Source organism: Myotis myotis, unplaced genomic scaffold, assembly GCF_014108235.1.
Source record: "Myotis myotis isolate mMyoMyo1 unplaced genomic scaffold, mMyoMyo1.p scaffold_m19_p_18, whole genome shotgun sequence".
In the NCBI taxonomy this organism is placed as follows: Eukaryota; Metazoa; Chordata; class Mammalia; order Chiroptera; family Vespertilionidae; genus Myotis; species Myotis myotis.
In genome coordinates, this window is record NW_023416322.1 from 10234905 (window position 1) to 10247317 (window position 12413).

A 12413-nucleotide genomic window follows, 5' to 3' on the forward strand; every position below is an offset into this window, starting at 1 on the left:
TTAGTTGGGCATTGGTTGCTCCTGTGGGCTGGGGTAGAACTTCCAAAGTATTAGGATGAGGAGGCTCCTGCCATTTCAGCACATTGCCTGGAGAAGGTCACAAATCTATGCCATTAACTAGACCACCAATAGCTTCTGTTGGTGGACATTCCATCGGGGAAGGCCCAACAGTGTTGATTTACTCCCAAATGGCTGACTCATTGTCCTTACAGGAAGCCAATATTGCCCCAAAAGTGGAAATTATTTTGGTATAAAGAAAAAGCCTGTATGATCAAATCAGTCTTGGGCTCAGAATTTGACCTACCTGGTAGCTACTAACTATCTATGAGGTTTGAGGGCAGGTTACTTTTTCTATCTAAACTGGTTTCCTCATTTATGCAACAAGGAAGGTAAAAACTATGTCCTAGGGCTTTTTGAAGATTAATTATGCTAATTTATATAAAGTTCGGGTACCCTACCTGCTGAAAGATTAAAAGCAGGCTTCTGGTTAATCCTTTAAATCACTTCTCTTTATTGTGATTCCTCTTTCTAAAGGAAGTAGCCATTTCACTCAATTATATTTGACAATTCTTCTCATTTATTTTTGAGAGAGAAGCATTTTGGTTCCTATGGGTACGTGGTAGTCATTCCAGTTCAGCTGAGTAGTGAAGATCCCTTTAGGACAATTTCCAGAGCTTACTCTTTTGTTTGAGGCAACTATCTAAGCACAGATATCCACAGCTGGTGGGCAAGATATGGAATCCAGGTTGGTAGTCTCATCTGTCCCACTTAAGGAGACAAGTTAGGCAATAATCTGGATGAACAGTCAGGCAGTCTTCGATGGTTAAGAGACACTTAGTCTTGGGGTTACCAATTCACGAAGCAGAACAAATGCGCCTTCCATTCACTTGTCTCTTACTCCTCAGTGACAAAGCGCTGGGCTTCCTCCGCATCCAGCATCATCCAGACAGTTGAAAAGGCACACTGAACCTTCCTTTCTCCTTAATTGATCATCTCCAGCATTTACCTTTCAGTGCATGCTTCTCAGGTGCAGACACGGACTAGCATAGTTCCCACACCTGAACCGTTTCATAGAGTGAGTCATTTGGTGTTTCAGGTATATCAGCAAACCCAGGAAGTAAAGAGGCTCCCATTGAAGTATTATAAGAATAATTATTGTTTGGACTAGATTCTTGAGTATTTTCTCACAGACTCATATTAGTGTGTTCTTGGTAGACCATAGGCTACCTAGAAATAAATTTAAATTTCTACATTAAAAAACTTTATTCTATGAGCAATTAAAACCCCAAATGGAAGAAACTAATTTGTTGGACAAGGACTGTTTCTCAGATAGTTTCCTTCTTTCATACTCTGCCTTGCAATTCCTGGAGAGCCCACCCATACCCTGTGCATCAGGACCTGCAATCCTGGTGCCTTCTGCCTTTGTTTACTCAGAGAGGAATCATATGTCCAGAAAGAAACTCATTACCATTGCCATCCCAACAGCAATGAAGTGTTGGGGTTACAATAGTAAATATGTACAGAACCCCACCGGGCTCTTGCATCAAGCTCCACACTCTTCTTCCCAAACCTTATCAGCTCACCCTGACAGATCTGAGCTCAGCACCTGGTCTCCTAGTCACTCCCCTGCCCCTCCCTTTTTGGTGACACAGTGCTGGGACTTTGCCAAGGCCAAGTTCCTTGGCTTAGGCACCATATTGACGGTTACTTACAGAACATTTCTTCATTTTGATTCGAGGTGTCTAAGAGAGCTGAGCCCAGTGTGGCACCTCTGAGACTCTGCACCATGCCCCCCAAGTTGCACAGCATTCTCCCAGCCCTGTACCTCCTGGGGGTCTTGACCCTACTGCTGTGCCCTTCAGGCCTGTGTGGTGAGTACAGTGGTTATGGGGAAAGGAAGTAGTTTCTCTAAGATATAAAGAAAAATACCAAACAACAATTCATTAAATGTCGTCAATTTGTGGCTAGAATAATTGTGTTGATATGTAAAAATTCTTGTGAGGCTGCTTTAGCAAGGAATAATCTTTAATTTTCAAATAAATTTTTTATATTTCAATGCTCCCAAATGTTTAAAATACCTTCTAACTAAGTTAATTATGCCATCTACAATCTTAGTTAGTGATTCATTGGAGTGGGGGTGGGGGGAATTCTACCAGTAAAGCAAAAATATTGTCCATTATCACTAATAGTAACTTTTCTAGAGTAAAATTTAGGACACTTAGAGAGTTATAAACCATTACATAAATTTAAGACATTGTTATTGAAATGTCGAAAAGTTTTTACAAATGAAGAAGTGAAAGAGTTTGAGAGAACTTACTAGAACTTTTGAAGATCTGTTGTTATGGAAATTAATTTGTTGTTATCTAAATGGAAATGTCCGTTAAGCAAAATATTTTTCTCTTGTGCTAGATTTTTTTTTTTACCTAGGAGAATTCACTTGCATAATATGGCTATCTCTATGCATATTCCCTGAAAATGACTATCATGGCATAAAAAATGTAGGACTTGGGATAGCTTCAAGGGAAAATCCTGAATCCAAAATAATAGTTGAGTGCTCTTATGAGCCAGCAGCTTGATTTGACAGTGTGGAAGCCATGCCTTCCCCATCACTGAGAGAGGTGGGGGGAAAGCATGGGTTTATTAAGGAAGAATTTCTACCTGGAAGGTGATTTTTCCCTCAAACACCTGGGCATTACTGAGGAGTAGCACTACGATTAGGTTCTAGAGTCAGTACAGCATGAAGAACGTGTCCAGGGGATGTTCAGGCCTCCAGGTTGTCTCTGAGTTCTCCTCTCTTGGAGTCTGAGGTAACAGAAGAAAACCTTATTAAGTTGGTTAACATCTTTCGATTATTTCTTCATGTGTCTGTTTCCCTGTCTCTTTTTCTCCTATTTCCTGAAATCTTCCATTATCGATGGCCTTAATCCTATGAATTGGCATTTAATGTCTGTCAACTTTGACCTGAAATCTCCCTTTCTGATTCTGCCTCCCCTTTTCTTTATAGGAACAACCTTCTGAGGCCAGAAACTTGGCTCATTGCCTCCGTATTGATCTGCCTCTGCTATCTTATCAGCTACTCGCTTCTACCCATCCTTCGTGTATCCCCACGTCATTCCTGGACATCTTTCCCTAATACTCCAGGCCTCAGTTCTGTCAGCTTTTTCCGGTAGAACTCATTTGTTGTCCTACTCTCCTAGCACTCGTGTGACTGGTGTTGTAGTGTAGCTATTTAAATGGCTCTATCTTATCTAAGTATATTGAAAGTATGGCTCTTAATATTACCTGAAGAGCCTCGTACAGAACTCCATACATATGTTATTCATGAAAATTAAGAGCTATTTTTTAATCCTCACCCAAGGACATGATTTTATTGACTTTAGAGAGAGAAGAAAGGAGAGGGAGAGGTAAACATTGATCTTTTGCTTCCTGCATGTGCCCCAACTGAGATGGAACCCACATTCTAGGTATGTGCCCCGACCTGGATAGAGCCTGTGATTTGGTGTTTGGGATGACACTCCAATCAACTGAGCCAAACTGGCCAGGGCAAGAGCTGCTCTTTTATATTTCTTAGAAGGTACTTAATCTGAGGTTACATGGAAGCTGTTGACTTACACACAGGTGGATTAAACAGAGTTTACCTTGGAATTGCTGAACTTCCCAGAGTTTGGCTTTGGAAGGGCAGACGTAGGGAAGCAGTGCTTGACTTGAGCTGAATCTTGGCCTCTCGGGTGTTTAAAGCTTGCTCTGTCTCCTGTTCTCCTGTGAGTTTGTTTGATCTTGTGGGTGCTTTATCATCACTGAGGATCTGCCAACTGCAATTCCTGGGGAACGGTCAAACCCACCTCCCAGCCTGGTTGATAGCTTCCCTGTTCCTATCTCCTAGATTTCTGGTGATTCCCAGAGATTTTTTTTTAACTGAGGCCTTCCTTGCACTTGAGGTGGTCCTTTTTGGATAGACCTGAGGAGGACTTCACCTGGGTGTCTTTTCAATGCAGCCTAGTTCTAGTCCATGGACGGTACTTATCCTTTGTTCTGAATAATGTGAGGAATACAGACCAATCCTACAGCGCAGAAATCTGTCTTTTGCTGTCATCATCAGAGCTGCTGAAAGAAGACATACCAGGCTTTCTCACAACCCTTTTCTCATCTGCATTATCTGGGGGTAGAGGTAGTATTCACCGGACATCAAAAGCGTTATAAAACACTTCCCCAAGTATTATGCTTAAAAAGTTAATTTAACTGGTTCTGAGCCACCAATTTTTCAAGTATGGTGTATTACTTGACATTGAAAGTAACAAGAAACTGCTGTTCTAATCCCCAAATTTTATTAATCACTGGCACTTATGTAGAATATTTCACCCCTTAAAGGTTGTGTTTCCTTTTCTTTAGAATGGGCATGATGATAATACTGCCTCGAAGAGTTAATGTGCGGAGGAAATGATATAACATACTAGTATATGAAATGATTAACACAGTGGTGAAGGATTAACAAATCCTTTCTCTTAATTTTGTTAAAGAAATGAAACACACCTCAGTAGTATGATTTAATGACTTAGTTCTATCTCATGAGAGGAGTATCTCAATCTGAATTGTTAATCAAACTCTAGCTCATTCTCTTTCACCTTTCTGTATCACCATTCAAGATTGCAGAATACCTCCTGGTATTGCCCATGGATCCCATCATGACATAAGTTCATTTTTCTCCTTTACGACTGTGGTGCACTATGAATGCGATGAAGGATATGTTCTGGTTGGAGACCCCCAAATCACCTGCAGAAGTTCACAATGGTCATCTCCAGCCCCTCAGTGTAAAGGTAATTTCAACTTTACTGATGGCTCTTGTTAAGGTAGAACCACCGTGAAACCTAGAGTCTCCTCCCAGCCAGAGGCAGCACTTAGAAATTTGTATTCTGTTTATTTATTCACTTCATGTAGTTAATATTAATGCATGCATATAGTACAATATTTTAAAAGTGTGAACCAAGATGTATGTTTTCAGAGGTACGTTTTCTATAAGGCCACCTTTTTGCTTTGTTTTAATAAAAGTTTTAATTTAAATATAACATGCTATAGAATTGTGCACAAATCTTAGGTATATAGGGCAACCAGTATCATGAAGTGAGCCTGAACCAACCGATGAAACTATAACTCAGGTCAAGAAACACTACTGTTGCCAACACTCAGAAGTGTTCCACATGTCCTCTCCCATTCGCTACCCACAGAAGGTCACTAGTCTGACAGCATGGGTTAATTTTTGCCAACTTTTAAACTTGATATAAAGAAAATCATGCACAAGACACTGGGGGGTAGGGGAGGCCAGGGGAAGGTCAAGGGGAGAAAAAACAAAGGAGACATATGTAATACTCTTTGTAATACTTTAAGCAATAAAACAAAATTAAAAAATAAAATAAAATAAGAAAATCATGCATGTACTCTGTTGTGCCTGGCTTCTTTCCTCACCATTATGTTTTGGAAAACCACCTATGTTCTTACTTGTAATGAGAGCTATTCATTTTCATTGCTGTATAATATTCTTTTGGATGAAGATACCCCATTTTATGTATCTTATACAAGTTTGAATTTTTTATGTTTTAGGCTACTATGAATAATGCTCTTATGAACATTCTTGTGCATGTCTCTTGGTACAAATATGCCAACATTTCTGTTGGGAATAAATTTAGGAGTAGAATTACTGTTTCACAGAGTATGCACATATTCATTTTTAGTAGGGGATACTGAATTCTGTTCAAAGGTGGTTGCAACACTTTACATTTCCACCAGTAGTGTATAAGCATTCTAGTTTTTATAAACAGAAGTTCTACATTCCAATCTGGCTCAATTTATCAATCTTTTTCTTGATGTTAGAGCTTTCTGTGTCCTGTGTAAGAAATATTTGCCTACAACAGGGTCACAGAAATATAGTCTCCTATTGTTTTATCTTTCACATGGATACCCTCAACCCACTTGGAATTTCTATGGGCTTATGGTGGAAATTAAAAGTCAAAGTTTGTTTTTCCCCAAGGAATAACCCATGAACCCTGCACCACGTATTAAATGGACCATAGTTTCCACACAGCTCTGCAGTGCTGCATGTATGCTTTTGTTTCTGCTACCATATTCTCACAGCGAAGTTGACTTCATAGGAGGTTCCTGGTTGACCACAAAGGTTAGGTGTGCCTTTAAAAAAATACCACACTATAAAAAACAACTCAAGGGACTAATGTCTCTCCATTATTTCCATTCAGTGCAAAGAGATATTAAGAATATGCAACTTAAAATTATAGTCTTAGGATCATGTAAAAAGTAAGGTTTTGAGATATAGTTGCTTTGAAAACTCAGATTCTAGGACCACAGTACCTAGGTTTATATCATAATCATGCTACCGAAAAGCTATGCAACCTTAGACAAGTCACATAAACTATCTGCACCTAATTTTCCTCTCTAGCAAAATGGAGATAATAATAATGTTTTATGTTGATAGTAGAATGCAAGTTATTTTTATTTTTTACTGTTACAGTAATACAATAAATAGAGGTCAAAACAACTCACATCATGCAGGTATAATTTATTATCGGTGTTATTCACCCCTCAGTATTCTCTACTATTGTAAGATCTTATTCTGAGAATCACAAGACGATCAAAATTGTGTTTCCATGAACAACAGCGCTGTGTCTGAAACCAGAGGTAGAAAATGGGAAGCTGTCTGAGGATAAAGATCTGTTTATTGAGTCTGAAAATGTCACCATCCAGTGTGACTCTGGCTACGGTGTGGTCAACTCTCAGAACATCACCTGCTCTGAAAACAGGACCTGGTACCCAGAGGTGCCCAAGTGTGAGTGGGTAAGTGGCACACACATCAGGGAGCTTTATCACACTCTCCAGAGCTTGGTCCCAACCAACACTGATGAGCTCTGACTTTCGTCAAGAATCGTTTCTGAGTTGTTTAAATCACTTTTGGAATCAGCAATTTCACCCTCAAAGCCCTTGGTGAGCTCATTAAGGCAAGTTCTAACTCTCTCATTTAATAGCAAGAAAACCTAGGCCCCTAGATAGGAGGACAGGGTTCCAAAGACCCAGGTAGCCTGGGACCAGCCCTGTATTTTCTACCATAAGTGCTATGCTTTTGCATCGCCATCAACACCATCCCTTCGGTGGTCCCTGAAGAGGTGCCCTGAGTGTCTTCGGCAGCACTGTTCCTCCCCTGCCACATTGGTCTGGAATCATTCTCTGATGTTTCTCTGATTTATACCCTCATATCTTGGATTTCTATGCGGAGGGTCCTGATACTCCACTTTTGTTGTCATCAGTGAGGCATCCTGAAGGAATCTTCTACTTCCAACAGTTTGGAGAGAAATTCTCTCAAAATCCATCCTTTTTCTCTCTTTTAGGAAGTCCATAATGGCTGTGAGCAAGTGGTAGAAGGCAGCAAACTCATGCAGTGTCTCCCAAGCCCCGCGGACGTGAAAATGGCCCTGGACGTGTACAAACTGTCTCTGGAGATTAAACGACTCAAGCAAGAGTAAGACTTGAGGAGGAACACCCGTTAGAACTCAGTACAACATAAACCGATGAACAAAAACAGATCTAGAGACAGGAAGCATCGATCAGACTCTCAAACCCCAGAGGAAAGCCAGGGGAGGGTGGGGGTAAGGAGGAGAGATCAACCAAAGGACTTGTATGCATGCATATAAGCATAAGAGATGGACGCAGACAACAGGGGGTGAGGGCAGGGGCAGGACTGAGGGGATGAGGGGACAATGGGGGTATAAAGACACATTTGTAATACCTTAATCAATAAAAATAAAAAAGAAAAAGAAAACAGTACATCGCTTTCCCCTCACTCATCACCCCCTAGTAAAGCATTAGGTATATTTCTTATTAGCAAGTCTACTGTATTTTAAGTATTATTTACTGGGGGAAAAAACAAACATCTGTTTTAGAAGAATCTTAGTGACACTGATAATGTAGAACTATTGATCACTTGTATCTTAGCTCATATTAAGCTCTGTTTTCCTGGATTTGGTGGAACGGCAGAAATAAAGAATCACCTGTCAAAAATTCAGTGTCTTTGTTTCCGCTTTAATTCCTGTGTAATGCAAAACTAGGGTCCTCTATGAATCATTCTCTGTTGTTTCTCTGATTTATGCCCTTTTCCCTCTTACCATATTTCAGGGTACATGTGGTCCTCAAAAATACATGTTTGTGCCTTGTCTGAGGTGTCTTTACCCTGCATCTTCACTTCCTACTCATCCTTCAATGCGCAGGTCAAATATCACATCTTCCTCCACGTCTTCTCCTTTCTCTCCCTATGTGATCACCAGTATTTCTCTGGAACAACTTCTCACTTCCTCTTTATATATTTTTTTTTTACCTTGAAAATGTTTATTGAAGCTTCTTTTTTTTATGTTTTATTGCTTAAAGTATTACAAAGGGTATTACATATGTCTCCCTTTTCCCCCGCCCTTGACAATCCCTCTTTATATTTTTAGCTTCACTTGGTTTTGCACAACTTTCCTTCCATTCAAGAATAACTAGCTTGAAAGCCTTTGAAGGCCTGATCTATGTGCCCCCAAACATTCCTGTTGGGCATGCCTAAGTCTTCCAGTTGCATCTAACCACTTTGGAAATATGTCTATTAAAATGGCTTTCGTGTCTCTTTTAAGTCAGATTCCCCAGAAGCAGACACTGAGGAGAGGATTCGTGTACAAGCAATTTATTAAGAAATGGGAACGGAGGTAGGGAGAGCGGGGAAGGCAGGGAAGGGGCCTAGCAAGGTGATCAGGCAAAGAGAATGGCTTAGCCTTGTCCCAAAGGGAACTCTCCACTAGGAATGTGCTTGAGCTCTGTCCCAATTCCAGGCAAAGAAACTGGGCTTTCATTCCGCTGTACCCGTCAGTTATTGGTAAATGGCCACTCCGGGGGCTCAGGAGCCCCCCGGGACACCCCGCTCTCTCTATGTGGGGACAGAGCTGTCCAGCAGCCAAGAGAGTAGAAGGCATGGCCTTTAGAAACCAAAGCACAGAGAAGCCGGCAGAGGAGTGCACAGAAATGGTAAAGGGGATGTGAGGGGCTGGGCGGCGCTGACTTCATGAGTCCCTCTTACATCTCTGGATATTCTTGGGCGCCTTATATTTCCAACAGTCACCATTTCTTCCAGTTTTGGGCTCCTTTGAAATCTCATTCCACTCATGCTTCTTACTCTGGCTACTTCCGGTTCGCCACCGCCCCTTCATTAATAGTGGAGAGCATCGCCTCTTTCCTGGATTTCTGCAAAATAACAGTTATACAGTTATACTGTGTGGCCCCGGCAGTGTGGCTCAATGGTTGAGCGTGGACCTAGGAACCAAGAGGTCAGGGTTAGATTCCTGGTCAGGGTACATGTCCGGGTTGCCGGCTTAATCCCCGCTAGGGGGCATGCAGGAGGCAGCTGATTGATGATGTTTCTCTCATTGATATGTCTGTTTCTCTTCTTTCTTTCTAAAAATCAATAAAAGCATTTTTTTAAAAAAGAAAGAAAGCTGCATAGCTGGCTTTTACTAAAGCTTAGAGTTAACAGAGGGGTATGAGGCTGCTACAACACTGGACTTCCACAACGCGTGTGACATAACTAATTGGAAAAGACCATTGGCTTCCACTGCCATCAGGACTATCTTCTGGCTGGCTTTCTCTGCATGACCCTGCCAGCCTCCGGGCTGGTCTGATCTGCCACTTTCCCCCTCAAGTCTCTCCTTGCCACACGGGATCCATTCTTGCTCTCACTATCCCAGGAACCCATTTCCCTTTATTAGGGAAAGGATTTTAGCTCTTGGTCTTTCCCGAGTCTCAGGGATTTATATCCAAAAACTTACGAATATACTCAAATAAACAAAGGACCATCCATTAGGCTTGAGCACCACGCTGTGGAGATCTAGAGGAATCTCTGAAATATGAGTCTTTCTGTATTTCCTCACCCTCAAGACTCTGTGGGGGGCAGTGTGGAGACATTCTCGCAGGGATGTGAATTATGTCACTTTTTCCCCCCTAAATTAATTTCACATAATCACAATGATAAAACTAATACGTGTATGTGCACGCAATAATTCAAAGAGGGTGGTAAAAAATAAAAATAAAATTCCTCTCTTTGTGCCTCAGTCCTACAGCTCCTGCTGATTAGCTTAGCCCCGCTGAAGAGGATACACACACTATATCACTTGACTTTTTATCTCTAAGCCATGTATTTTAATTTCTTGCTATAAAATTATCACTCTAGCTCCTGCCCTGCCCTCTCCCCACTCTCTCTCTCTCTCTCTCTCTCTCTCTCTCTCTCTCTCTCTATTGGTCAGTCTCATTTATTTATTTTTCTTTTATTGCTTAGTTATTTTCATGGCTTTAAGTAATATATTTAAACCTCTACTATTTATGCAACTTTATTTTTGACAATTTACTATTTTATTAAAGCAATACATAAAATAATTTAAAAATAAAAGAATCCAAGAAGACTTACAATGAAAACTCTAGTGTTCCAACTCATTTAATCTTATCCTTTGGTTTTATCCTCCCTACCTCCTCCTCCCCACCCCCCACCCCCAATAGTCACTTTCAGCTCCTTTGGCTCTTATAATATTTATCTATATATTTCTAAATAATATTCTCATTCTGCATATATTATTTTTAAGCATTATGTATTTGTGGAGAGCGGCTACAGCGTTTGGACAGGCAGAAGCCTGGGACTAATGAGAGGGCACCATCCTCTCATGGCAAAGCCACGTGCAAGTCCCAGCACACTTATAGCCACAGCTTGACCTTATGGTCCGAACCTGTGGTCCCACGTGGCTGAGTGATATGGGCTGCGGGAGGCGCAGCAAGTAAACAAAGCTTGATCAGGTGCATGTAATTGAGTAGATTCGAAACCCATGAAAACGTTGTAACCACGCCCTTATTTTGCCTCGTGGAATCTGGCTATAAAATAAAGACTGGGCTTGCAGGCCTTGGCGCTGTCTCTCCATTAGAGAAGGCAGCGTCCCACCCAGACCCAGCTTTCTTCTCTTGTCTGTCTTTTCTCAATCCTTCACCGCCCCCTCTCAGGCTCACCGAACCTGGCTGTGCTGGCGCGGCACAGTATTGACTTAGTACTATTAAGAGAGAATAGAGTTTAGGTCTTTGCCATCTTCCCTCACAGAGTAGTTACATCCCACTCCTTGATTAATATTCAGTGTTTACATTATTATGACTAAGGAAGTCAAGCCAAGGTAAGACAAGCAATGATCTATGTGTTTATTTACTTACAACTCTTTAATTTGTATGGAATTAATAGTTGATCTTGTCTTTTGGTTTAGTTTTCTAAGTTCCCGTTGCTGATTCCTGCTACATGCTCCCATAGATCTGTCATAGTCTAGTAATGTATATCCTAGTGGTCAGACCTATCAGATGCTGTTTCAATTCCATACACTCCCATCTAGTTCCTGGAGATGCATTCCCAGACCCTTTCTATTCAGTGGTTCTGAAATGAGCTCCTTATTTATATTATTATTTATTATTACTTTTAGAGAGAAAGGGGGAGAGAAACATCAATGTGAGAGGGAAACATTGATGTGAGAGAGAAACATGGACCAGTTGCCTCCCATAGGTGCCCCAACCAGAGATGGAACCACAGGCTAGGTATGTGCCCTGCCTGGATATCGAACCTGCAACCTTTCCGAGTATGGCAAGGCACTCCAATCAACTAAGCCACCTGGTCAGGGCTAGCTGTTTCATATCGTAGGCCTTTTCTTTGCTGTTCTCCTTATTTCTTTGATTCTAAGTCTTTGTTTTAATTTTCTAATTTTTGCTGGAACAGATCCTTCAGAAGATGCCTAAGACAGTGTGCCTGGGAAATGCATTTTTGAGTCCTTAAATGTCTTAACACATGTATTTTTCTTACCCTTACAGTTAATTGATGGATAGGTTGTATGTAGAAGTGTGGGTTCTCTCAGAATTTTGATGATATTTCTCCATTGCTCTGTGCCTTCCTGTGCTGCTATGGACTAGTCCATGATATTCCAATCCTTGATACAATGTTGTTCATCATTTTTTCTCTCTCAGTCTGAGATATTTTAGTACCTTCTCTTTATTAATGTGGCCTTGCTTTAGGATGCTTTTGATCAGGGGTCCTCAAACTATGGCCCGCGGGCCACATGCGGCCCGCCGAAAACATTTATCTGGCCCGCTGGGTGTTTTTGCCGCCGCTGTGTGCATAGGAATTTGCTCATAGTTTTTTTTAAACTATAGTCCGGCCCTGCAACGGTCTAAGGGACAGTGAACTGGCCCCCTGTTTAAAAAGTTTGAGGACCCCTGCTTTTAATGCATTGATCCAGGTCCTTGCTGGGACTTTTAGATATGGAAACATGTTCTTTAGATCAGAGAAACTTTTTAGAATTTTTTGTTTTCATTTTATT

At 41.2% G+C, this 12413-nt stretch overlaps 2 protein-coding genes across 3 annotated transcripts in view; both read left to right on the top strand.

Moving 5' to 3' along the window:
* Window positions 1-12413, top strand: part of CD55 (CD55 molecule (Cromer blood group)) — a 141679-nt gene that overhangs the window by 43928 nt on the left and 85338 nt on the right. The window lies entirely within an intron of this gene.
* LOC118673669 (apolipoprotein R-like) lies at window positions 1703-8058 on the top strand. Of its 2 annotated transcripts, none has more exons than XM_036344805.1 (4): window positions 1703-1871; window positions 4740-4814; window positions 6665-6840; window positions 7389-8058. In XM_036344805.1, the coding sequence occupies exons 1-4, from the start codon at window positions 1787-1789 to the stop codon at window positions 7521-7523; spliced, it is 471 nt and encodes a 156-aa protein (XP_036200698.1). In that variant the 5' UTR covers window positions 1703-1786; the 3' UTR covers window positions 7524-8058. The 2 variants fall into 2 exon arrangements, with proteins under 2 accessions (XP_036200698.1, XP_036200697.1); XM_036344804.1 differs by having other exon boundaries at window positions 1706-1871; window positions 4644-4814.

What these genes read in the sequence shown, in the direction of transcription:
- LOC118673669 (XM_036344804.1), top strand. Translation starts at nt 1,787, where the DNA reads ATGCCCCCCAAGTTGCACAGCATTCTCCCAGCCCTGTACCTCCTGGGG. An exon ending in GTGCCCTTCAGGCCTGTGTG is followed by an intron (nt 1,872 to 4,643) that starts GTGAGTACAGTG and finishes TCACCATTCAAG; the next exon opens with ATTGCAGAATACCTCCTGGT. An exon ending in TCCAGCCCCTCAGTGTAAAG is followed by an intron (nt 4,815 to 6,664) that starts GTAATTTCAACT and finishes CATGAACAACAG; the next exon opens with CGCTGTGTCTGAAACCAGAG.